Source organism: Bubalus kerabau, chromosome 4 (genome assembly GCF_029407905.1).
Source record: "Bubalus kerabau isolate K-KA32 ecotype Philippines breed swamp buffalo chromosome 4, PCC_UOA_SB_1v2, whole genome shotgun sequence".
Lineage (NCBI taxonomy): Eukaryota > Metazoa > Chordata > Mammalia > Artiodactyla > Bovidae > Bubalus > Bubalus kerabau.
This window is the reverse complement of record NC_073627.1, coordinates 32035469-32058946: the sequence shown is the minus strand read 5'-3', so window position 1 is coordinate 32058946 and position 23478 is coordinate 32035469. Positions and strand designations below refer to the sequence as shown.

The 23478-nt window shown below is 47.8% G+C and overlaps 1 protein-coding gene across 1 annotated transcript in view; it reads left to right on the top strand.

Moving 5' to 3' along the window:
• HS3ST3B1 (heparan sulfate-glucosamine 3-sulfotransferase 3B1) overlaps positions 1–23187 on the top strand; it is a 40676-nt gene extending 17489 nt beyond the window's left edge. The window contains exon 2 of the mRNA XM_055576470.1: positions 21829–23187. Within this exon, the coding sequence (XP_055432445.1) occupies positions 21829–22447 (619 nt within the window). The 3' untranslated portion in view covers positions 22448–23187. The remainder of the gene's footprint in view (positions 1–21828) is intronic.
• The last annotated feature ends 291 nt before the right edge of the window (positions 23188–23478 follow it).

The window sequence follows — 23478 nt, the reverse complement described above, 5'->3', positions numbered from 1 at the left end:
AGATGTCAGCTTTTTTCCTTATAGTTGCATATTGATTTTATTAATTTACTGAGCAGCTATTCTGTGCCAGGCTCTGTGGATGCAGCCACTTATTGATCTCACAAATATTATTGACTGCCTATTTTGTCAGCACTGATCCTCACCTCCTGTCGCTTACATTCTACTAGGGCGAGAGACCAATACGCAAGCAAACTACCAGAAATAGAAGATCCCCTGTGGTGATAGGAGCCATGAAGAGACATAAAACAGAGAGAGGGGATGGAGAGTTGTGGGGGAGAGGATGATGGGAGGAAAGGGCTATTTTAGGCCTTTTTAAAGGAGTGATGTTGGGCAGAGACCTGAAGGAAGAGAAAGGATATCTAAGGTCCCTGCCCACAACAGCAGGTCCCTGTGAACAGCGACTGTGATCAGAGATCAAAGAAGGAGGGCAGGTTAGGGGCAGAGAGGAAGCTCTCTGTGTTCTTAGCCTTGTTCTTAGTGTGAAGCGATGCCCGTTGGGGTCTCTGTAAATGAGGGTGGGGACAGGGCTTAGCCTATGATGTGGATATTGAGTATAGAGTGTGCGAGCAAAGGCAGGGGGTGAGGTGGCTAAATACAGTCATGTGTAATGCAGGCAAAAAGAGAGGGATGCTCAAGGCAAAGAAATAATGCAGAAGAAGGAGTGATTAAATCTAAGTGGGGAAGGAGCATCCCTGGAAAGGCTTCAGAGAGGAGGGTTTTGGTGGGGGGTTTGATGGATGAATAGGAGTTCGTGTGCAGACCAAGTAAGGAAGGAGGTCTTGGCAGAAGGAACACACATGAAAAGGCAATGAGGTTTGTGTGAAAAAGTGTCGTGGATGAGGGAAGGACCAACAGAAAAGAAAGGAAGGCGAGGAAAACAGCATCAAGGGGACTGAGGTCTTTGGTGACCGAGCCTTTAACAATCAGGGGGCAACTAATACAGTTTATCATGCATCTTTCTTTTCCTCTCTGTCAAGTATTTCAGCTTGGAAGAGGTATTTACAAGGTGCTGCTGAATAGTATGAAACAGGAAATGTTTTGCTGGTAATCAGAGAAGATGCCATCCAGAAAAAAAAAAAGACAAGCGTTAGGAGCCTCTCAGGATGAGCTCGAAGACCTATATCCTCTTAGCTGCGTGCTTTTTGCCTGCCTGGATGGAGCCTGTCATTAGGGTAAAGCCCAAAGCCGTGTAATTAGAAATTCTACTTCTCGGCTCACGGACCTGCGGCAGGAACAGCCCTGCAGAGGCTGGTTCCTGAAATCTTAGGATCTGCGCGGACCCGGCTGCCAGCGCCAAAATGCCAAACCTGGTAATTATGAGGTGGCTTTGCAAGCACACACCTGTCGTGAAGGTGCAGGCAGGACCTGCTGCCCCCTCACTGGGCAGACGACTGTGCTTGGAGCATCCCCAAGGATGCTAGTTGTGTGCTGTGTGTTTATCCTCTCCCTCCTCACCCTCCCCTTTCTTTCTAATCTTTCTAATCTGAACACTTGTTACTCTGTCTCTTTCTGAATGCCACACTCCTGACCATTTCGTCTCATGAAGCCACCTCTTTGGTTATTTCACTAGGAGCGGCCCTGGTGAACTGTGCTTTTCTCTGAAAATCAAAACCAAGAAAGCAGTCTTGCCCCTTTGGCTGTGTTGTTTTCCTCATCGTTCAGAAGAGACGCTGCACCGAGGGGCCCAGCTTGGAGGGTGGGAGTAAGCTGCTTGGGGGATGGTGTTGGGTGGTGGAGTTTTTTCCCCAGGATGGCTCATCAGATACTTTCCACTCGACATTCCTGGTTTATAGCCAGGCTAATTTAATTTCCAGCCGAGAAGCGACTCCCCACATGATGGTAATCTCAAATAGTTAATGAGCTAGAAGAGGAGGCAGCCTATTGAGTTGATTCTTGGGGGCTCTGCTCTGTGGCTTCGCAGAACTAATTTATCAGCCTGTTTTTCTTGGTTGGAGAGACTTGTTCAGCCTGGCACAGCTTTGTGTATCTCCCCGCTTCTAAAGATGGATTGAGCCATGACTTCTGGCCTCTGGACATTTAGAACCAGCTCGCTTTGCCTTCTGTACCTGGTTTGTTTAAAGAGAAGAAGGAGAGCAGAGTGGATGCAGCCTCTGTCTGTGGTACCTGAAAACACCTTGTGCGCAATCCTGGTTCTTTCCTTGTCCCCAGTCCTGGTTCTTTCCTTGTCCCCAGCCAAGTGGGGAGCAGAGCCTTCTGGATGAGCCGTATAGAACCATTTTGGTCTTTGAGGTTGGTCTTAGGATTTGGGGCAAGTGTTTTTTCCCCTGCAGAACGCTGGAATTTTGAGAGATTTTTTTTCTTTCTTGGCCTCACTGTGCAGCATGTGAGATCTTAGAGATTCCAGAGAACACAGCCCTTTCCCCAGGTTCTCTGCAACCCTAAAAGTGGGAGCACTCTGCTCTGAGGGCATGACTCTGAGATTCGCATGACTGTTTTGCAGGCAGCAAGGGTAACATTCTGTAATGATAATTAATAAGCCCCATTTCTGACCAGAGTGAGAGGAGAACCCTCTCTCTTCAGAGGAAGAGGGGACCCAGAAAAAGGGGTCCTTTCCTGGATAGACACTGTATTTATCTCATAAAGAAATCTCTCAGAATTACACATTCATGGAGACAGCTTAAGGAGATGTGGTATGTACATATACGATGGAATATTACTCAGCCATAAAGAAGAATGAAATTCTGCCATTTGCAACAACTTGGATGACCCTGGAGGGTGTTATGCTGAGTGAAATCAGTCAATCAGAGAAAGACAAATACTGTATGATACCACTTTTATGTGGAATCTAAAAAATAAAACAAACAAGTGAAATTAATAAAACAGAAACAGACTCACAGAGAACAAACCAGTGGTAAGTTACCACTGGGGAGCGGGTGGGGGGAGGGGCAAGATAGAATGAGGGGATTGAAAGGTACAAACTATTATGTATAAGATAAATAATCTACAAGGATATATTAAACAGCACAGGAAATCTAGCCAATAGTTTATTATAACTTTAAATGGAGTATATGTATGAAAATACAGAATCACTATATTGTTTAACTATAACTTACATGATATATATCAACTATGCATGCTAAGTCACGTCAGTCGTGTCCGATTCATTGCCACCCCATGGACTGTAGGCCATCAGGCTCCTCTGTCCCAACGATTCTCCAGGTAAGAATACTGGAGTGGGTTGCTATGACCTTCTCCAGGGGATCTTCCAACCCAGGGATCGAATCCCCATTTCTCTGTCTCCTGCATTGGCAGGCGAGTTCTTTACCACTAGCACCACCTGGGAAGCCCAATAGTTCAATTTAAAAAAAAAAGGGAAGAGAAAAAAGATGGTCAGGACTCCAGTTCTTGGGATCCTTACACAGTCAATTGATTCCATGCCTCGTTTTGGTACCTGGCGGTCCTGCCTGCCTCCATGTGACAAGTTAATTGATGTGTGTTCAGCCAACCCAGGGAAACAGTGTCCTTGGGGGAGTAGCGGGGGGAAGGGAGGTATATTAACTTCCCAAATGTGCTAATGGGGCAGCAGAGAGGAGTCTCTTGTTCTCCTCTTCAGGAGTGTTTGCTCACGGGCTTAGTGCTGTGTGTTCCCAGCCCTGGATTTGGAAGTGGATTCATTTGGGAAAGTAGCATCTTAAAGGTCTTTATTTGGCTTTGTCAGTGAATGGAGGGCAGTGCTGAGCATTGCAGGGAGAGGCAGTATTTGTTCATGACCCCGGCCTCCAGGCTGGCCTGCCAGGGAGCCTCGCACCCCACCTGGGCTAATCTGTCTGGACCCAAAGCTAGCTTAGAATCTGGGGTCATGTTCACCTCATCTCCATTTCTGCTTTTTACATAGACACTGAATCCTAAACCCTCTTGTGTTTATATCATTTCTGGGCTGAGCACCTTCATTGTGTCCTGACTTCCATCCTGAAAAGTGGGTTGGAAGCCACAGTTTCTGTGGGTGAACTCAGAACCCATAAGCGTCCCACCCTTGATCCATCTTGCTTAAAAAACTGAAGGTCTTTCCTCATCTCTAACCTGCTTTCCTTTTTTCCTCCCTTCAGTATGTTTTCCAATCAGCTGTCCTGTTGTTTTCGCCCCCACACCCGCTTCCCATTCAGATCTACGGAATTGCATTTATTCTGTGTCCGCCTTCTTGAACACGTACTTCAGGTGGTTTTTGAAGGATACTTAAAGGGCCACAAACACATAAAATGTGAGAGTAAGAAAGGAGAATCCATAGTGGGGGCCACATAGTGGACATGACCTTCAGCTTCATGGCAGCCTTCACAGACAGACAGGCCTCAGTTACACAAGTCATTCAAACAAACTGTTTGCTCAACGGAAAGCATGACTGTTCTTGGTACTAAGATGGGAAGGTGGTTGGTATCAAGAGGATGCTATGGGGTAAAAGCCACTGGTGTGGATAGCACTCTTTTTATATTTATTTTATTGAAGTATAGTTGATTTACAATGCTGTGTTAATTTCTGCTATACAGAAAAGTGTATATATATATATATATGTGTGTGTGTGTGTGTGTGTGTGTGTGTATATATATATATACATATTCTTTTTCATTTTCCTTTCCATTATGGCTTATTGCAGGATATTGAATATAGTTCCCTATGCTACATAGTCAGACCTTGTTTATCCATTCTATATGTAATAGTTCACATCTGCTAACCCCAGCCTCCCACTCCATCCCTCCCCGCCTCCTTAGCAACCACAGGTTTGTTCTCTATGTCTGTGAGTCTATTTCCGTTTCATAGATAAGATCATTTGTGTCATATTTCAGATTCCACATATAATTGATATCATGTGGCATTTGGCTTTCTCTGTCTGAATTACTTCACTTAGTGTGATAATCTCTGGGTCCATCCATGTTGCTGCAAATGGCATTATTTCATTCTTTTTTATGGCTGAGTAGTATTCCATTGTATGTATGTACATGTATGAAACTGAAAGTGTTATTCACTCACTCATGTCTGACTCTTTATAACCCTGTAGACTGTAGCCTGCCAGGCTCCACTGTGCATGGAATTCTCCAGGCAAGAATACTGGAGTGGGTAGCCATTCCCTTCTCCAGGAGATCTTCCTGATGCAGGGATTGAACTTTGGTCTCCTGCATTGCAGGTGCATTCTTTACCATCTGAGCCACCAGGGAAATCCATATGTGTATACACACATGCACACATACATACCACATCCTCATTTGGATAGCACTCTTATGAAAAGCACATGGCTAATCCAGGCTTTTGGTAAAGGATAATTTTCTAAAGGCAAAAGGTAAAATCATGATTCATCCACTACAATGTTAAGGATTATATTTCCTTAATGACCATGTTAAGGATTTTATTTTACTTATTATTAATGAGAGAACATGGCAGCTGTTACCATTGGTCCAAAGAAGTCAAAAGAACCTCAGTTTCCTTGGAATAAAGGAACGTTGAGATGACATTATAAGTGGGCGAAATTGACTTTTCCCATGTAGTGGGTGGTGGAGAAGGAAACCCACAGAAGTTCTACCAGAAGGCACTTATTTGCATGCCTGTGGTCAAGAATCATGTTGCCTTGCCGTGTTGTTACCTATAATTTACAGAGTTGCCAAATATCTCAAAAGCAATAAGAAAGCTATCTCCAGATAACGTATTGTTCAGTTTTCCACTGGGGATGCCCAGTAATCTTTTCTGCTTATTCCAGTGTTCTTTACACCTTCTTGTATCAAGCTTCAGTAGCCTCACGGAGTTTATCATCAGCTAACAGCCCAGATCTGTCTCCCCCACTCCTGATACACTTTCAGGTCGCTCACTCCCATGTTTGATGTGGCTTCTCATTGTCTGAGATCAAATCCAAGTTCTTTCTAGCAATTGTTTATTTATGCACCCTTCATTCATCTAAATGCCATTGAGTTTGGCCACAGTGCAAATAAGGCAAAGTCCAGGCTTCAACCCCCTGGAAGTAGATAATAGCAGCTAGAGAAAGGGTATGCTAACATGTATGTGTGTGTGTGTGTGTGTGCGTGTGTGTGTGCGCGCGCGCACACACATGTGTATATTTGCAGGGAGGCTGTTGGCAGGGTAGGATCATAAGAAGGGAGCAAGAATTGCTAACCCAGCCTAGGGTGGGAATGAGTGCTGTAGGAACGTACGAGAAAGAGGGGGACTCTGCTTGCCCGTGGCTGGGGTGAAGGGTAAGAATGGAGGAATGGGACAAGCATGTCCTTTTGGAAAGGTAGGGAGATTCCCGGCCAGGAAACTTGAACATCTTGTTCAACATCATGAGAAGCTGTGAAGTTTTCTAGGTTTAGCTTCTGGAAAAGATGTTGGGGAAGCAGTGGGGGGAGGGCTGGGCAGAGTGGAAAGGGGGCCACTCCAGCCACTTCCTAATCATTGTAGTCTTATTTCTCACCATTCCTCAAACAAACAAACTTCAGTCCAAGCCCAGTGTCTCAACCACTGCCTTATGTTCCTACACTTGGGTATCTTTTCTTCTTGACATTGTTGTTCCCCTTGGCCTTGGCACCAGCTCAAGGAAGCTGCAGATGTCCCAAAGGACATGACTTTTGGATGCTTGTTTTGCACATTTCAATGCAATATCTATTGGGGAACTTCCTGGATGTGGAATTTCTCTCCAAATACACAGTGAGCCCCCTGAGGGCAAGAAACGTCCCTGTGAATGATACCTTCACACCATGTCACTGATTCCTTAGCTGTCCATAAGCCATCCCACCCGCCATCCCACCCACATTCCTAGTCCTTCCCTGATTCTAGTGTATTCCCTGATTCTTTAACCATCCATGAGAGATCCTGCCCACATTCCTAGTCTTTTTATTATTGTTGTTGTTCAGTCGCTAAGTCATGTATGATTCTTTGCAACCCCATGGCCTGCAGCATGCCACGCCCCCCTGTCCTTCACCATCTCCCAGAGTTTGCTCAGATTCATATCCATTGGTGGTTTATTACTGCACCCCCCCCCGCCCCGCCCCCAAACTCGGGGGCATCCAAAGTTCAAAAGTGAGAAGAGCTCATGGCTGGCGTCTGTCCCTCAGGTGAAATAAGGGACTTGTTCTTTGCTGTAGCTTAGCACGCAAGGTCAAGACCTTCTTTATGTGGATGGCCTCCTGATGGAATAGTGTCACTTAATGTAATGGGTGTGGTGGTACATAAATGTTGCTCTAGGATTAATTACTTTGGGCATTCAGATCCTGATATGGTCACCATTTTCAAACCTTCCCCAAATGGTAATTTATCATCCCAGGTTGCCCCCAATTCTCTTTACATATTTGCCCTGTGACCCCCAGTCATTAGCTTTAAGCACTGCAAGTTAATTTCCTTTCATTCCTTCATGTGTTTGTTCATTCAGCAGATTATTTTCCAGTGCTTCCTATCCCAGGTTTTTTGCCCTTTTTCTTGTATTTCTTTTGAAGATGTACTGTCTTACGAGGTACCATCCAAAGAAATACAAAACAAAATATGGCAGGCCATAAGATTGAACCAAACATCTTGTTCTTAGAAATCATCATTAGGCTTAAAAGTAGTTACAGGGTTAGTTTTTCACTGGGGCTAATGCAGGGTAAAAGGCTAATCTCACTTGTAATTCTTAGCAGCCCTCTCACTAACCATTTGGTTATTTGATCCCCCTGGTGCTCGCAGTTTTGTTCCCTTGCGGGAGTTGTGGGGTAGGGGGAGGGAATGCTTTGTGTCAAGAACAGAAGCAAGGCTGGAAGTTGTAAGACTCACCATCTACCAAAAGGTTCTCACAGAATATGAACCGTCATGAGGGAATGTGCTCAAATAATCCAGAACACTAAGCAAAACTTCAAGCCTCCAAGACTTTCCATTTCTCCTCCCCTCGGACATGAAATATACAGGCAAGTTGGACTCTGCTTAGCAATCTGTTACAGATGTATTGAGGTTTTATAAAAAATGGTGACTGGCAATAAGTGGATGAGACTCTGAGGAGGTTGCACTTACCTTTCTCCTCCTGAAAACTGGCTCTTAGAAGCCTCTATCCTTTCCAAACTGAGAGTCTCCATAAGCATAGGAGAGGGTGGACTTTGATGGGTGTCTTTAGACTTTCTATCAGCCTTGCGTGCCACTTCCTGTCTCAAGACACCTTCAAGCACCTAGAACCACTGGGAAGAAACAAGTGCTGCTGCTGATAGGTGTGTGAGATAAGAAACTGCGAAACTGCGGGTCTTCTTTGTCTGCAGCGTTTGTCTCCAGCTTAATACACTCCCAGGGATGTTCTCTGTGGGCAGAAAGCACCTCTTTTCTTCTCTAAAATGTTCTTAGCGATTTAGAGCCTGTGATAAGGGGAGTTTATTTGTTCTCATTTCCCATCCGTTGAGCTTTACTCAAACTTATGTCTGGGGTTTTTATTGACCTAATTTACTTTATACTGTTTTCAGCTGATAACCATAAAATGGGGTTCTGTTTGTCAAGTGGAAGGGGAGCGGGGAGCAGGATGGAGCCATTGTCTTGGACTTAAGAGTTGACTGGGGTTTCTCTCATCCCCAACTCCCGCTGGCCCCGCAGTCAGGGGGCAGGAAGGTAACGGATTATGTCAAGTCTTCACTCTGTGGATCTGGTTTCAGCAGTTGGGTTGTTTCTTTTCATCAGCCTCAGATGGCTCCTGCCCCTAAACAGACTGTTTTACTTCATGTAAACCTCATTCTCTGCCATAGAAAGAAAGAGGTGAGGAAGGAGAGCAAGAAAGGAAGAAAGAAAAGAGGGAGGAAAGAAGGAGGAAAGAAAGAGAAAGAAGGGATGAAAGAGAGAGTGGGAGAGAGGAGGGAGGGAGGAAAGAAAGAAGGAAGGAAGGAAAGAAAGAAAGAACCTTCCGAGGCAGGATGTGTTCATATGAAAGACTGCCTCATTTCCTGCTCCTTTTTGGCTTGGATCATCACGTCCATTCAGTAATGTCAATGCAAGAGGGGGAGCTTGGTTTTCCTTGGTTGCCAGGGTCCTACCAGGGGACTAAGAAAGAAGGTCCACACATGGGATCCTTTCTGGCACAAGTGAGAATTCCAGGAAATGGAGACACTTTCAAATACTTGTTTTACAAGAGACTTTGAATGTGAGAACCAATGTGGAATTTCTTTTTCCTTAGCAATATTTCCCTAGAAATCCCCCTAGCACCTAGAGCCGTAAGTCAAAGGAGATAAAGTGGGGACATGAGTGGAGGTCATCCCACCTTACCCTTAAGTAGGGTTTCGCTGTGTTAGGAGCTTGTTCACGTATGAACTACGACTGAGTCTCATTCTTGTTTTTTTTTTTTTTTAAAGTATCTCCATTTCACAAATGAGGAGAGACAGCTCAGAGATGTTAGACAACTTGCCTGAGGACCCACAGCCTGACCTTGATTGAGCTCTACTTCCCTTTCTGTTTCCTCAGGCACCAGTTTGCCTAGTTTGGGGGTGCCCTTGACAGTAACCTCTGTCTGAATTACATTCGTGGGGTTGACCTGTATCCTCAAGGTGCCTAAAGTACCCTTTGCACCTATTCCATCATTAAATATTTGTATAGATTCTCCTGTATCAACTTGTGCCAACCTACAACTGGCTGGGGAAGGAGGTGGCATGAGGGTGTGGTGGGAGAGATGGAGATTGTAAGGGTCCCCTTATAGAATTTTAGAGCCAACAACCCTTTTAAACCAGTCCATTCACTTTTTAAAAGATTTTTTGATGTAGACCATTTTAAGTCTTTATTGACTTTTTTTTTTTTTACAGCATTGCTTCTGTTTTATGTTTGAGGTTTTTGGCCACAACACGTGGGATCTTGGCTCCCTGACCAGGGATCAAACCTACACCCCCTGCACTGGAAGATGGACTCTTAACCACTGGACCACCAGGAAAATTCCCATTAACTTTTTTTTTATTAGTGTCAAAATCAACTTTTTTTATGGTTAAACTTTTTATTTTGAATTGGAGTATAGCCAGTCAACAATGTTGAGATAGTTTCAGACAGCAGAGACTCAGCCATACATATACATGTATCCATTCTCCCCCAAACTCCCCTCCCATCCAGTCTTCCAGGTAACACTGAGCAGAGTTCCCTGTGCTACACAGTAGGTCCTTGTTGGTTATCCATTTTAAATGTAGCAGCGTGTACATGTCCATCCCAAACTACCCAACTATCCGTTCTCCCTGTCCTTCTTCCTGGCCACCATAAGTTCGTTCTCTAAGTCTGTGAGTCTGTTTCTATTTTGTAAATAAGTTCATTTGTATCACGTTTGTTTACAATGGAATACCACTCAGCTGTCAGACAGAATGAAATCATGCCATTTGCAGCATCATGGATGGACCTAGAGGTTGTCATTCTGAGTTAAGGAAGTCACCCATTAATTTTTCTACACTGAGCCTGAAGCTTTGAGTGTCAAGTCTTGTCAGCGGCTGCGCAGGAACCAGAGCCCTGGGCTTCAAGCGTCTAGCACTGGGTAGACTTCGCTATGTCAGGAAGCCCCCTCCCCTTATCCTGGGTGCGGGCGGTGGAGGAGAGGGGTGCTTCCCTGTGTGGGGAAGTGATTTCCATCCACTCTGTGTTGACTGGCGGTGCTGAGTGGTTCTTGAGTAAGGGTCTGTTTACTAACATTTGTACCTGGTTGCCAAGAGCACAGGGGTGGGGTGGGATGGGGGAAGCCTTTCTTGGGGTGAAGCCTGAGCTGGGAGAGGATTTCAGGAGCCTGTGAAACATACCAGCCAGTGCAGCCGCCTGAGGGCTGGCCCTTTGTTGCTGGGGAGTCACCCAGGCAGAGCTGGGCTCCCAGCACCCCGGGGAGAAGAAGCGGATTCCAGAGGGGAAGCCCACATGGATCAGAAGTGAGGGCAGGTCGGGTCTACACAGAGAAGAATCTGTCCAGGGAGGGACAGCCTTCCCACATCTGTCTGTGCTGCCGAGGTCTCCTCTCCCTCTGGGTCCTGAGCTCTGCCCCCACCCCCCTGCCCATGGACAGGCTGATTTTACTTTCTAAAGACTGCGCTTCCCAGAAAACTTTTTTTTTCCTCTCTTTCTATTGATCAAAAACAATTTTTTTTCCAGGAAACGGGGGGCACAGATTACTCTGATTTCACATGGTTTGTGCCCGCACACAGTGAGGTCTAATAAACACGAGCAGTGCCCCAGAGCGCCCAGACACAAAAGGCTATTAGCTTTTAATTGAAACCCTCCCTCTGCCCCCCAGCCCCCCCAGTCCCTTCCAGGAACAGGAACTCAGGCCTTTGTGAAGCAGGGTCTATAGTAGAGGATTCTGCCAAAATGAAAGGAATCTTGGATTGACCCAGAGCTGCGAGATGCTCTTTTGAGCACCACCCCCTTATGGCACTCAAAGGCTTTTCATTTTCTGAGCAGTATTGAAATTCTCATACAATGGAGGCCAAATCCTTTCGGTGGGGGTTGAGGGGTGGGAGGGGCGAAAGGGGCGAGGGCTGGCAGAGGAGGGGGCTTGGGGGAGTCCATCCTTTGTTATGTCTCTTCTTTCCTACCCATTACGTTTTTTTAAAAAAGTAAGTAAAAAGACCCAGTAAACTTCATAATGAATAATGACATCACTTCCGGGAGCCCAACCACTCCAGGGACCAGAGAAACAAGGAGAACAACAGACTATTTATAATTTCATTTTAAATTATTTTAAACACTCCCGAAGGAGTTCTTTGATATGCAAACATCTCGCCCAAACGGAGATAATTATTTATGGAGATGTGTGGCCCTTTGAAAGGGAGCTTTCCAATCCTTGGGCTCAGAGACTTCCTACAAAGGAAGACGTTTCCAGATAAGAAGGGGTCGAGCTGATCCCCACCTTCCTCCCAGCCCTCCTCCCTTCTCCCCAGGGAAGAAAACTGCTTTAAAGATGAAACTTCCCAGGGTTACCACTTACAGCTCAAGTTACAAGTCTCAGGAGTAACCTTGTCTCCTAGTCCACAGTCGAGGTTGCAGGAAGAGTTCCTTTCTCATCTCTGCAGCTCTCATCTTCCTGGAAGGGAATAGAAGCCACAAGCCTAGACCTTTGTCTTTGTCCCCCATCCACCTGAAGTCCACTGTAACTTACAAACTCACAAGGGAGAAGGATGCTGTCCTGGGGACAGTTTGGGGTAGTCACCTGGGATAGAGGTTCAGGGCTGGTAGACAGGCCTTCGGGAAACAGGACCCCAGCTGCCCACACTTGTCACAGCAGAAACCCCTTCGATTAGGATGGTAATGACCCTGGAGACTGCTCTTTTTCTTCCCCCTAGTTTTTTTTTTTTTTTTTTTTTAATTTTAATTTTTTTTTTTACTTACTTTTGGTTCTGCTGGGTCTTCATTGCTGTGTGGACTTTCTCTAGTTGTGGCGAGTGGGGGCTGCTCTCTAGTTGCGATGCGTGGGCTTTTCCTTGCGGTGGCTTCTCTTGTGGAGCACGGGCTCTGCAGGGCGCATGGGCTTCAGTGGTTGTGGCTCATAGGCTCAGCTGCTCCGTTGCACACGGGGTCCTAGTTTCCAGACCAGGGATTGAACCCACGTCCCCTGCACTGGCAGGCGGATTCCTAATCACTGGACAAACAAGGAAGCCCCTCTCCCCGGTTTTTCTTTTGAAAATGATTTAACTCCAGAGCATCCAGCACCCACTGAAGCCTGGGGACACGTCCCCCTGCCTCTCCCCTCAACCTATCAGCATCTGTCACCTCCTGGACGGTCAGCAGCTTTGCATTTTTCCTCCAGGCAGCATCCCCAGCCCTCCACGCCCCCAGCAGCCCTTTCTGCCCTTTTCAAGTTGGCCACTTGAGTGCTTCCCTGGCCTCAGTGACGGGAGGTTGAGGCACTCAGCTAACCTCAGCCTAACTCCCTCCTCTGTGGACCAGGCAGGGCAGTGGGCCTCTGAGCCCAGGAGGAAAGGCTAAGGGAGAGCAGTCAGATCCCAAGAACCCAAGGGCATCCTTTCGTAAAAGAAGTCTTGTTATTTTTTGTTTGTTTTCTGAGTTTATTTTTTGTCATATATTTTCAAGGCAGGAAGTTGGAGATTTAGTCCCTTATGCTGCTTACAGGTTAAGATGTTCTACCTGTGTTCACAGGTCAAGATGTCAGGGACAAACCCCAGGAGGAAAGGGTTTTCTTTCTTCCTGAGTGGTTGGGGGTGAAGGAGGCAGCATAGAGAATGCAAAGGTGCCGTGGCCCCAGCATCCCAGGAGGAGCCCTTGGCCCGGAGTGCAGGGGAAGGCGAGGGTACGGAAAAGACTGCCATGAGCACGGCGTACCAGTGCTCGTGGCCCGGGCTGAGGACACGAGGGTGCGTGACCCCGGCCTTCCCACGGAGGAAGCCATAGTCCACAGACAGGAAGAGGACAGACAGGATCTCAACCTTCTTCTTCTTTTTCTTCTTTTTTTAAGCAGTTTTAGGTTTATTGCAAAATCAAGCAGAAAGGGCAGAGTTCTGGAAACCAAGCATGGGCATTCAAATTAGGGTTCAAAAACATTCCCATGTGCTTCCTGCTCCCCCTCAAACACAGCCTCCCCCACCACTGATAGCCCCCGTCAGAGCGGTCCACTGGTCACAACGAGCTCACACCGACACATCAGGCATCATCACGCCAAGTCCACGGTTCACAGCAGGGTCCACCCTAGCTGAGCTGTGTTCTGTGGGCTTGACTGTGTGACATGTTGCCACGTGTCCGTCACGAGGGTATTGTTCAGGGTGTTTTCACCCCTCTTTGCTCTGTTCAGCACCCCACTCCCTGCATCCCGGGGTCCCAGGGCTTTTGAGTTTTGCAGCTGATACTTGTGGATTTAACAGCTCTTTTTTTTAAATGGCGCCTTATTTGTTTAACCCTTCTAAGGGGGGATATCCTTATTTCCCACACCGATTTGGGACTGGGAGAGGAGGTTTGACTGTTTACTATCAGTTTGCAGGGTGGGAGGAGAGATGTAACCTTCCTAGAGATGCTGATTATTCTGTTTGTAAAGGTTTCTCCTGGCCGCACCATGGGCTTTTGAGCTCTCAGAGGCTGGATGTGGGCTTTGAAAGCGAAAGTGTTAGTCACTCAGTGATTTCTGACTCTTCAGTGACCCCATGGACTGTAGCCTGCCAGGTTCCTCTGTCCATGAATTCTCCAGGCAAAAATACTGGAGTGGGTAGCCATTTCCTTCTCCAGGGGATCTTCCCAATTCAGGGATCGAATGCACGTCCCCCGCAATGCAGGTGGGTTCTTCACCATCTGAGCCACCAGGATGTGGGCTTTGGGAAGTCTAAAGATGATATGGCATCGTTGCTCCCTGGCCTGTCCTCCCCACCCTGAGTTTGTCCTCAGGGCAGTTTATCAGAATTTGACCTTCTCTGTGGTACTGATTTACAGACCAGGAAGCCGAGGACGCAGGGATGTGGGGGTGGGGTGGGGGATGGGGGACAAGCTAGTTAGGAGCCAGAACTGGCAGACAGACAGAGACCTGGAAACAACTTGTAGCTGCTTCTTCTTTTAAAGCAATGGTAAATAGATTTGTGATGTCAAAACGTCTAAGTCTATTGACCATTTTCTCTTCTCAATCAATATTTCCGTCCCAATGGTATCAACGCAAGGATTTGGGCAGCCTAGGGCCATTTGTAAGGGGATTTGCCTTGTGCACAGAGTTCGATTTTAGATTTTGATGGAAAGGAGCAGTGCAAGAGAAAGAGTGGGGAGTGAGGGAATTGAGCTGGATTACGACTGTGATGCTGGCTGTTAGACAATTCTGTGCATTTGTCCAAAGTCATAGAACTGGACAGGACGATGATTTATGTAAGTAGGTTAAAAAGTAGGTTCTAAAAAGGAAGAAAAAAGATCTTTATTGGAGGTCAGGAAACATGAGACTATTTCTTTTATTTTTTTTTAATTGGAGTAGTTGATTTGCAACTAATTTATGTTAGTTTCGGGTGTGCAGCAAAGGGATTTAGTTATACATATACCCGTCTCTATCTATTTAACTATTGGAGAAGGCCATGGCACCCCACTCCAGTACTCCTGCCTGGAAAATCCCATGGACGGAGGAGCCTGGTAGACTGCAGTCCATGGGGTCGCTAGGAGTCAGACACGACTGTGTAACTTTCAAGTAGACAACCTGAGCGACTTCACTTTCACTTTTCACTTTCATGCATTAGAGAAGGAAATGGCAACCCACTCTAGTGTTCTTGCCTGGAGAATCCCAGGGATGGGGGAGCCTGGTGGGCTGCCATCTATGGGGTCGCACAGAGTCGGACACGAATGAAGCGACTTAGCATCTATTTAACTATATCTTCAGATCCTTTTCTCATATAGATCATTATAGAATATCGAGTAGCATTCCCTGTGCTATCTAGCAGGTACTTGTTTATCTATTTTATCTATACTAGTGTATATATATATATGTGTGTGTATATATATATATTTGGTGTTTCTGGAACCAAACAAAGAGATCATCCTCCCATCCTCCCCTCTTTCTAGTTTTTCTCAGTCCCAGAGGGAGCTGGGCCCACCCAACCCCATTGTGGCTTACAGCTTTGTCTGCTCTCTGAAGTTCAAGTTCATTCACTTCCATCATCTGTTTTGTGTCAGTGTTTCAGCATCTGTTTGGCTGTAGTGCGATGGGTTACACCCATCTCAATAATCTTCCTCTTTTTTCTTGTGTAACTTGCCAGTTCCAACAGTAAGTTCACTTGCTGGACTCTGGGAACCGACATGCCATCCAAAGAAAGAAAAGAAGCAGAAAAAGAAAATTAGGGCAACATTGGCTGCTGAAGAACATCAGAATTACAAGGCTTTTAGAACTTGTCTGGTTCATTCAAATTTCCTCCGCCTGTTGGCTTGAAGGTTTGCTTTTAAGAGCCTGCTTTCCGAGGTAACGCATAAGAGCCCCGTCGAGACATGGGCTGTTCATTGTAAACACTGGGCTTCTCCAAAGCCCGTGACGGCCACGCCCCTCGGGAGGCTGAGTCCACAGGTGGGCTCCCAGCTACTCCTGAGTCTGGCGAAGGCACAGGTGCAGGTGAGCGCCCAGACCCGGGGCTGAGATTCTATATCCTCAGACCGGACTCTAGACATCCTCCTGGTTCACCTGCCACAAGCCTGTGAAAGAAGAAATGGCCCAGTGGTCATTTTGACCTCAATGCATCTTAGTGTCATGAGTTTTTCAAAAATGAAGAGACCTTAGTTTCATTTTAAGCCATGAATTTGGCAAAAGCATAAATCAGATAATTCAGGGCTTGTACTCTTCTTCACCTGCTTGTTTTTCTCTTTCTTCTGTTTGTGTTGATATTACCTAACTTTAGATGATAAAAGAGTTAGATGCATCTTTTAGTCTCATCACGCGAGTTTCTTCTAGTTCTTTCAGTTTGCCTCCTTTTGTTTTACTGAGAGCCTGATTTGTGTTTGATAGTTAGCTTGGTGTAGTGTGTGTGTGTGTGTGTGTGTTTGTGTGTGTGTGTGTGTTTGTGTGTGCACATCTCTATGCATCTGCACACATGCATGTCTCTGTTGTTGTTGAGTTGCTTAGTCGTGTCTGACTCTTTGTGACCCCCATGGACTGTAGCCTGCCAGGCTCCTCTGTCCATGGGATTTCCCAGGCAAGAATACTGGAGTGGGTTGCCATTTCCTTGTCCAGGGGATCTTCCTGACCCAGGGATCGAACCTGTGTCTCATGCATTGGCAGGTGGGCATCACCCTCCCTTTGGGGCCTGGTCTGCTTTGGCAGGGAGGATACGACCCCAAGTTCTCTAGACTTCACTCCAGGAATTTGGTTCAAATCCTGCCTTGGATTAGCTGAACAGCTTTTGTTCTGTTAACAATATTGTTTTCTTGATTTTTTTCCACCATGGGGGCCCTCTATCACCACCTAGCACTGTGCCCCGTACCCATAGGTTCACAGGGCATCCACAGAATAAGGGGCTAAAGTGCAGGGCAGCTGCCAGCTCATGGATGCCCCAGGGTGACAACTTCCAGCCTGGCTGCAGGTTGGCATCATCAGAGAGATTCCCCTGTCAGGACCCCACCCACAGGGGCCTGATTCTGTGGGTCTAGGGCAGGGCCCGGGCATCCAGCACCCTCGGCATCAAGGCTGAATCCCGCCACTGCCAAGGGGCCCATTGCTTTCTTTTGAGTTTCCTGAAACATGTTGAAAGCCTGAAATACCCGCTGCAAATCCTGCAGTTTCCCAGGTCCCTGCTCTGTGGTCCAGGTCTTTGAGGGCCCTGATGCTCCCAGACTGGTCATCCCCAGGCCTGAATGTCGTGGGTGTCACCTGAAACCTCTGCGTAGCATCTCTTCTTCTTGTCCTGAGGATGGGTTGGTGGGAGCATGCATCTTCCTGAGACTTGCCCCAGAGAGACCTCCAGGTCCACTGGCTTCATAAGCAGCGTGGGGAATGTGTACCAGGTATGGAAGAGTGTCCCTTCCTGCCCACGTGGTGGAGAGGGGAGGATGAGGTGGGGGTGGGGGGCAGCGTCTGGCAGGAAGAACTACTGTTCCATCCTGTCCTGACCCCCCAGCCTCATCCTATGCAATTAGCAGCAAGCGTGTGTGAGCCTAAGACATCTATTGTTTCGAAATCTGACTCATCTTTGAACAATTATGATCATAGTCATGTGATTCTAGCCCTGGAATACCTATTATTAAGATGCTAATCTCCAAATGAGAGGAAGAAATACAGGTATCTCTTTAAAGAAAGGACAGGTGTGCAGCTCTTTGTATATTTCATCATAGTAGGGAAAATGCAGAAGGCTGGGTGGAAGAGGTGTGGTGATGGTATCAGAGGGCCCGACTCCGGGTCTCAGCTCTCGGCCTACTGGCAACTCCCTCCTCAGTAGGTTGGGGCTGGCAGTGCTCTCTTGAAGGCTTGTGCGCGAGGGATTAGGTGAGACGCAGTATGTGAAAATTTCTCTCAGAGCCCCAAAGCGCCGCCTAGATTATTAGCTGTGGCTATCAGTTTGAGAAATTGGCTGTCCTAATGAGCTGCTCAATTTAACTGCAACCCATCTGCTGGCTTGGGAGGCCCGCCCGCGGCTGGAGCCACCACTGGAGGGGTCACTGGGGTGAGCTGCTCTGCCCGGAGAGGTTCTGAGTGTCCGGACAGGAGAGCCTGGCCTGTGAAGGATGCGGGTGGGAAGAAGCTGGGCCCAGGAAGTGAATGGAAAAGGGCTTCGCTCCAGGACCAGGGGTGCTGGGAGGCAGGGAGGGTGGAGGGTGACAGAAGAGTTGTTTGACAGAGGCAAGAACAGGGTCTTGCCTCTAACTGCCCAGAAGGGTCAACAGCACACTTCTTGGGCCATGCTGGGGAGATGCCCCACTCTGTCTGAGCCCAGGCCTCGGGACCAGGAGAGAGGAGGAAAAATAATTTTCCCTCCTCCTTTCTAGGTTCTTAGCTGAGATACCCCCACCCCAACCCAGCTCCCTATAATAAAAGACAGTCAACAGAAGAAAAACAAACAAGTTTAATAACATGTGTCCCTCCTGTGTACAAGGGAGATGCCCAGGAAACCTGAGCAAGTCTTGGAAACAGCCCAAGCCTCCATCTTAAATGCCATCTCCAGCTGGAGACAAAAGATTTTCGGAAGGGGGAGGCCAGTTCTGGGAGGTGGAGGGGAAAAGCCCAGTAGATAAGGGCACAGCTGTTGGGCAGACTTAACTCCATGGATACGAGATTCTAGAGATATAGCCAGTCTTCTCCTCCTGGTACAGACAGGAAGACACTCTTGTTATTCAGTCGTGTCCGACTCTGTGACCCCGTGGACTGCAGCACGCCAGGCTTCCCTGTCCTTCACCATCTCTCAGACTCATGTCCACTGAGTCTATGATGCCATGCGACCATCTTATCCTCTGTTACCCTCTTCTCCTCCTGCCTTCAATCTTTCCCAGCATTTCCCTTATAAATATAAATGTCTCTTACTAAAAGTTAGCATTAACTGGTTTTCAGAGCCTTTCAACGTCCATTGTTTCTTAAAAATAATCAGCCTAAAATAATCCTTAACCCAAAGAGACATATTTCGTGTGGCTTATTCTACTCCCCTCCCCCTGCCACAGAAATGCACCTGGAAACCCATGGAGAGGACTCAGGGAGCACCTGCTGAAATGATGGAGAACCCCGTAGCACATTCGCCCATCAGCTGCTCTGTGTCCACACCACCCACACTTAGGGAAAGGTGTCTGTGGAGCCTGCAGTGGACGGGGACTGAGATTCTGTGTCAGCAGTTCCCCAGCTGTTATTGATAAACAGAGAAAGTCTTAAGACCCTGAGTGCTTGCTGACATCTATGTGCAACCTCTGGACTGTCCTGGGGAGACGGGGTCCTTTGGAGCTCATACTGCAGCATGGCAGGGGGTCACCCAAGAAGCTGACCCTGGTCCAGAGATGCATTATGGCTGAGTAGGCTGTGCCTTTGGACTATAAGATGGTGACCATTTCCTGTTCTTTTCTGCGCATCCTGATATGGGCTCTCTCACTTGGCCATTTTGTTCCATGATCGCCAGGCCCTTGTTTAGGGACGTCGAGGGGATGCATGCAGCAAAGGTTCAGAGGTGGTTCTGGAGCCTAGGTGGGCAGAGAGCCACGTCCACTCTTCCTGAAGCTTTGCTTGTCCCAGGGGCATCCCTATGGCTCCTCTCCAGGTGAACCAAGGGAGTGAGCAGTCCCTGCGTGTGACCCTTGCCTCCTTGCACCCTTTCCCTGATGCTGTCAACAGTAGGGAACTGACCACCTTTCTTTGGCACCGATTCGCTCCCACGCTCGGTCCCAAGGAGAACCCTGGGTGGTGGGCATCATCCTTTTTCTCACAGACCAATTGAGAAAATGGAGGCGTGGACAGGTGAGGGGCACACACCTCAATCCACGGGGTGCCGAGAGTCAGACCAGGGGCTGGACTTCTGCGCCTGTGCTCCGTCACTCAGACCCTCTGCAGACAGACTCCAAACCTGCCCCACGTGCATGGCCCTGGAGAACGTGGCGGGTGGGGTTTTCTTAGTCATAGGGATAGCACTTGGATTTTGACTATTGAACCCTTTCTTGTAGACTTGGTCTAGATGTAGGTGGCTGAACACAGGGAAAAAATTCGGACTTAATCAGACTCGACCTGCTTTTGAGGGAAATGCAGAATAAGTTGAGAGCTAGGCCCTCTTTAATCCTCCATCGAATTAGCCTGATGACAGGGCTACCTTCATCTAAGTGGTAAATGGGCAAAGTGGGTTAATCCAGCTTTAGCTTAAGCTGGGGCTGGTGGCAGGGTTGTGGGGCCACCCCCCATCAGGGAGAAGCCCGCTTCCTCTAATTCGCTGTGAAGGAGGAGTCTGTTGCCCTTTCTGGCTCGTGTGAGTTTATATCATCATTTCTATAAACATGTCCGTAAAGCAATTTTGGTCTCAGTAGATTAGGGATGGCTTGAAGCTGGACGTTTAGAACATCCTGAGTGTTAGGTGCTCAGTCATGTCTGACTCTTTGCAATCCCATGGACTGCAGCCTGCCAGACTTTCCTGTCCTCCACTATCTCCTGGAATTTGCTCAAGTTCTGCCTATGTAGTTACATTTAAATTATGCAGCAATAAATAAATATCATACAAGTCTCTCTCTCCCTTTAAAAATATTTATTTATTAACTTATTTATTTTGGCTGTACCAGGTCTTAGTTGTGGCATGTGGACCCTTCATTTCCTCACCAGGGATCAAGCCTAGGACCCCTGCATTGGCAGCAAGGAATGAGTCTTAGCCACTGGACCACCAGAGAAGTCCCTGTCTCTTTTTTAATTATTTATTTTTAATTGGAGGATAATTGCTTTATAATATTGTGTTGGTTTCTGCCATGTATCAAAATGAATCAGCTATAGGCATTCACATGTCCCTTCCCTCTTGAACCTCCCTTCCACCTTCCACCCCATCCCACCCCTCTAGGTTGTCACAGAGCACTGAATTTGAGCTCCCTGCATCATACACCAGGGATCTATAAAAAATAGATTTCCACCAGCTAGCTATAAAAAATGGAATCTGAAGTAGTTTTGGAGGCTTCTAGAGTTGTGTCTCAGCAAATTCTCTCTTCGCATCAGTTTATATTTCATCTGAATCCTCCTGATTTTTTGGCAGCTGTGTGCCTCGAGGCCTTCAGGGATATCTTTCACAGTGAAGGCGTTTGGTCAGTGGTCACTGTGGCGATGCTAGTACACCCTGACTGGCCCTGGGGACATTTTCCTTCCCGTGTCCACAGGGGTTTTGTCCCAACATGATAAGCACAGCAAGGCAGGAAAGCGAGGACACGTGGACACCCAAATCTCTAGGCGCTCCAGGTGATATTATTTTGAAAGGCACGTATCCAGAGGCCAGAGGTCTCTGTTCTGAAGTCAGACATTCAGGGCCATCTAAAAGCTGGATACCCCCCCAAAATAAGGGAGAGGTGACACTGGGGGGAAGATCTCAGAGAAGGTCGAATCTTACTCCTTCTATCTTAAATTAAAGTGCCTTCCCATCCTAGGTGGAGAGCATCTGTCCTCCAACCTTCAGATGGGATGTACCTATATCTCTCAGCTCTGAAGTTCGACTTGCATTTTCTTTATGTTTCTACAAACTGAAATTAGATGGGGCCACAATTAAAAGTGCTGACATTGCCACTCGGTGCTCTGTGATGACCTAGAGGGGTGGGATGGCGGGATGGGTGGGAAGGAGTCTCAAGAGGGAGGGGATATATGGATACGTATAGCTGGTTCATGGGTGTTGTACAGCAGAAATTAACATATTTAAAGCAGTTACCCTCCAATTAAAAACTAAATCCGAAAAAAAAGCAAGAATAGCAAAAAAAAAAAAAAGTATTGCTATTGAGACGTATGACCAAAGAGCTGTGACCTCTGACCCGCCCTGGTCTGTTTGCTCTGCGTAGGGACCTGATGCCGAGGACCCTGGACGGCCAGATCACCATGGAGAAGACGCCCAGCTACTTCGTGACGCGCGAGGCACCCGCGCGCATCTCGGCCATGTCCAAGGACACCAAGCTCCTGGTGGTGGTGCGGGACCCGGTGACCCGGGCCGTGTCGGACTACACGCAGACGCTCTCCAAGCGGCCAGACATCCCCAGCTTCGAGAGCCTGGCCTTCCGGAACCGCTCGGCGGGTCTGGTGGACCGCTCGTGGAGCGCCATCCAGATCGGCCTGTACGCCGAGCACCTGGAGCGCTGGCTGCGCCACTTCCCCGCCCGCCAGATGCTCTTCGTGAGCGGCGAGCGCCTGGTGCGCGACCCGGCCGGCGAGCTGGGCCGCGTGCAGGACTTCCTGGGCCTCAAGCGCATCATCTCAGACAAGCACTTCTACTTCAACCAGACCAAGGGCTTCCCCTGCCTCAAGAAGGCGGAGGGCAGCGGCCGCCCCCACTGCCTGGGCAAGACCAAGGGCAGACCCCACCCCGAGATCGACGCGCAGGTGCTGCGGCAGCTGCGGGATTTCTACCGGCCCTTCAACCGCAAGTTCTACCAGATGACGGGCCATGACTTCGGCTGGGACTGATGGCACCCTCTTGGGCTTAGGAAATATTGAGAGAGAGTATATGTATGTAAAATGTACAGAAATCTATTTTATAATAATTTATTTTTAATTCATAAGCAATTAATTCACTAAGCTGCCTAGCCACACTCTTTTAGAGTCACGTAATCTGTTAACATTCCAAAGTGTTTTCTGATATTTTCTTGTCCTTGCAATGGATGGTGCTTCCATTTTTTTTTTCCCTCCTTTGAGTTTCCTTTCTACCCATTGTATTTAAAGAAAAGCACAACTTGAGATTTTTGTTGTTACGGGTATGCAGCCTTCGATCGCTGTCTGGATTCATTTGTCATCTCCTTGTTCTGAAACTCCAGTTTCCCTGGCTGCCTGGCCACCTCTGGGAGCTCTGAGGTGACAGACTGCCACGAGGCAGCTTCCTCGGCCACTTTCTGACACGTCCAAGGGCGCAGACTCCAGACCACAGTGCTAGGTCCACCACCCCGCCCCCACACCCCCTCAAGTCCACTCAGCACTGGGGAGAATCGCTACTTTGGCAGGGACATCCATGTCCTCTTAGAGCCTGCTGGTGAGGGGTCAAGTTCATGGACTTTAGCTTTTGATTTTGAAGGCTGCCCCCTTGCCTCCTCTTCTGCCCCATCCCCAGTTCATCAACTGGCTTGAAGTGTATGCAAATGTCAGCCCCCCCTCCGCCCTCCCCACCCCACAGCACCTTTCCCAGGTCCTGTGCTTGGCTGCTGCTTTAGAAATAAAGATGCTCCTTTCTAATTAGCATGCGAGTGCATCATGCTCTGTTCTCGGGCAGACAGTCTCTGCCTTGACACACCAAAGAATCCCCCCAGCTAGCAGAACAACCAGCATGAACCAGGGGTGCTGGGTGTCAAGACCTGAAGGGGTCAGGTGCCTTCCCTCCTGACTCCACCAAGATGCCAGGACCAGCCCCCGTTTGGGGTCTGAAATTCCTCTCCTTGGAATTTCTAGCTCATCTCAGACAACATAGTCTGTAGCCAACAGCCAGACAGAACCAGGAGAGGCTCTTA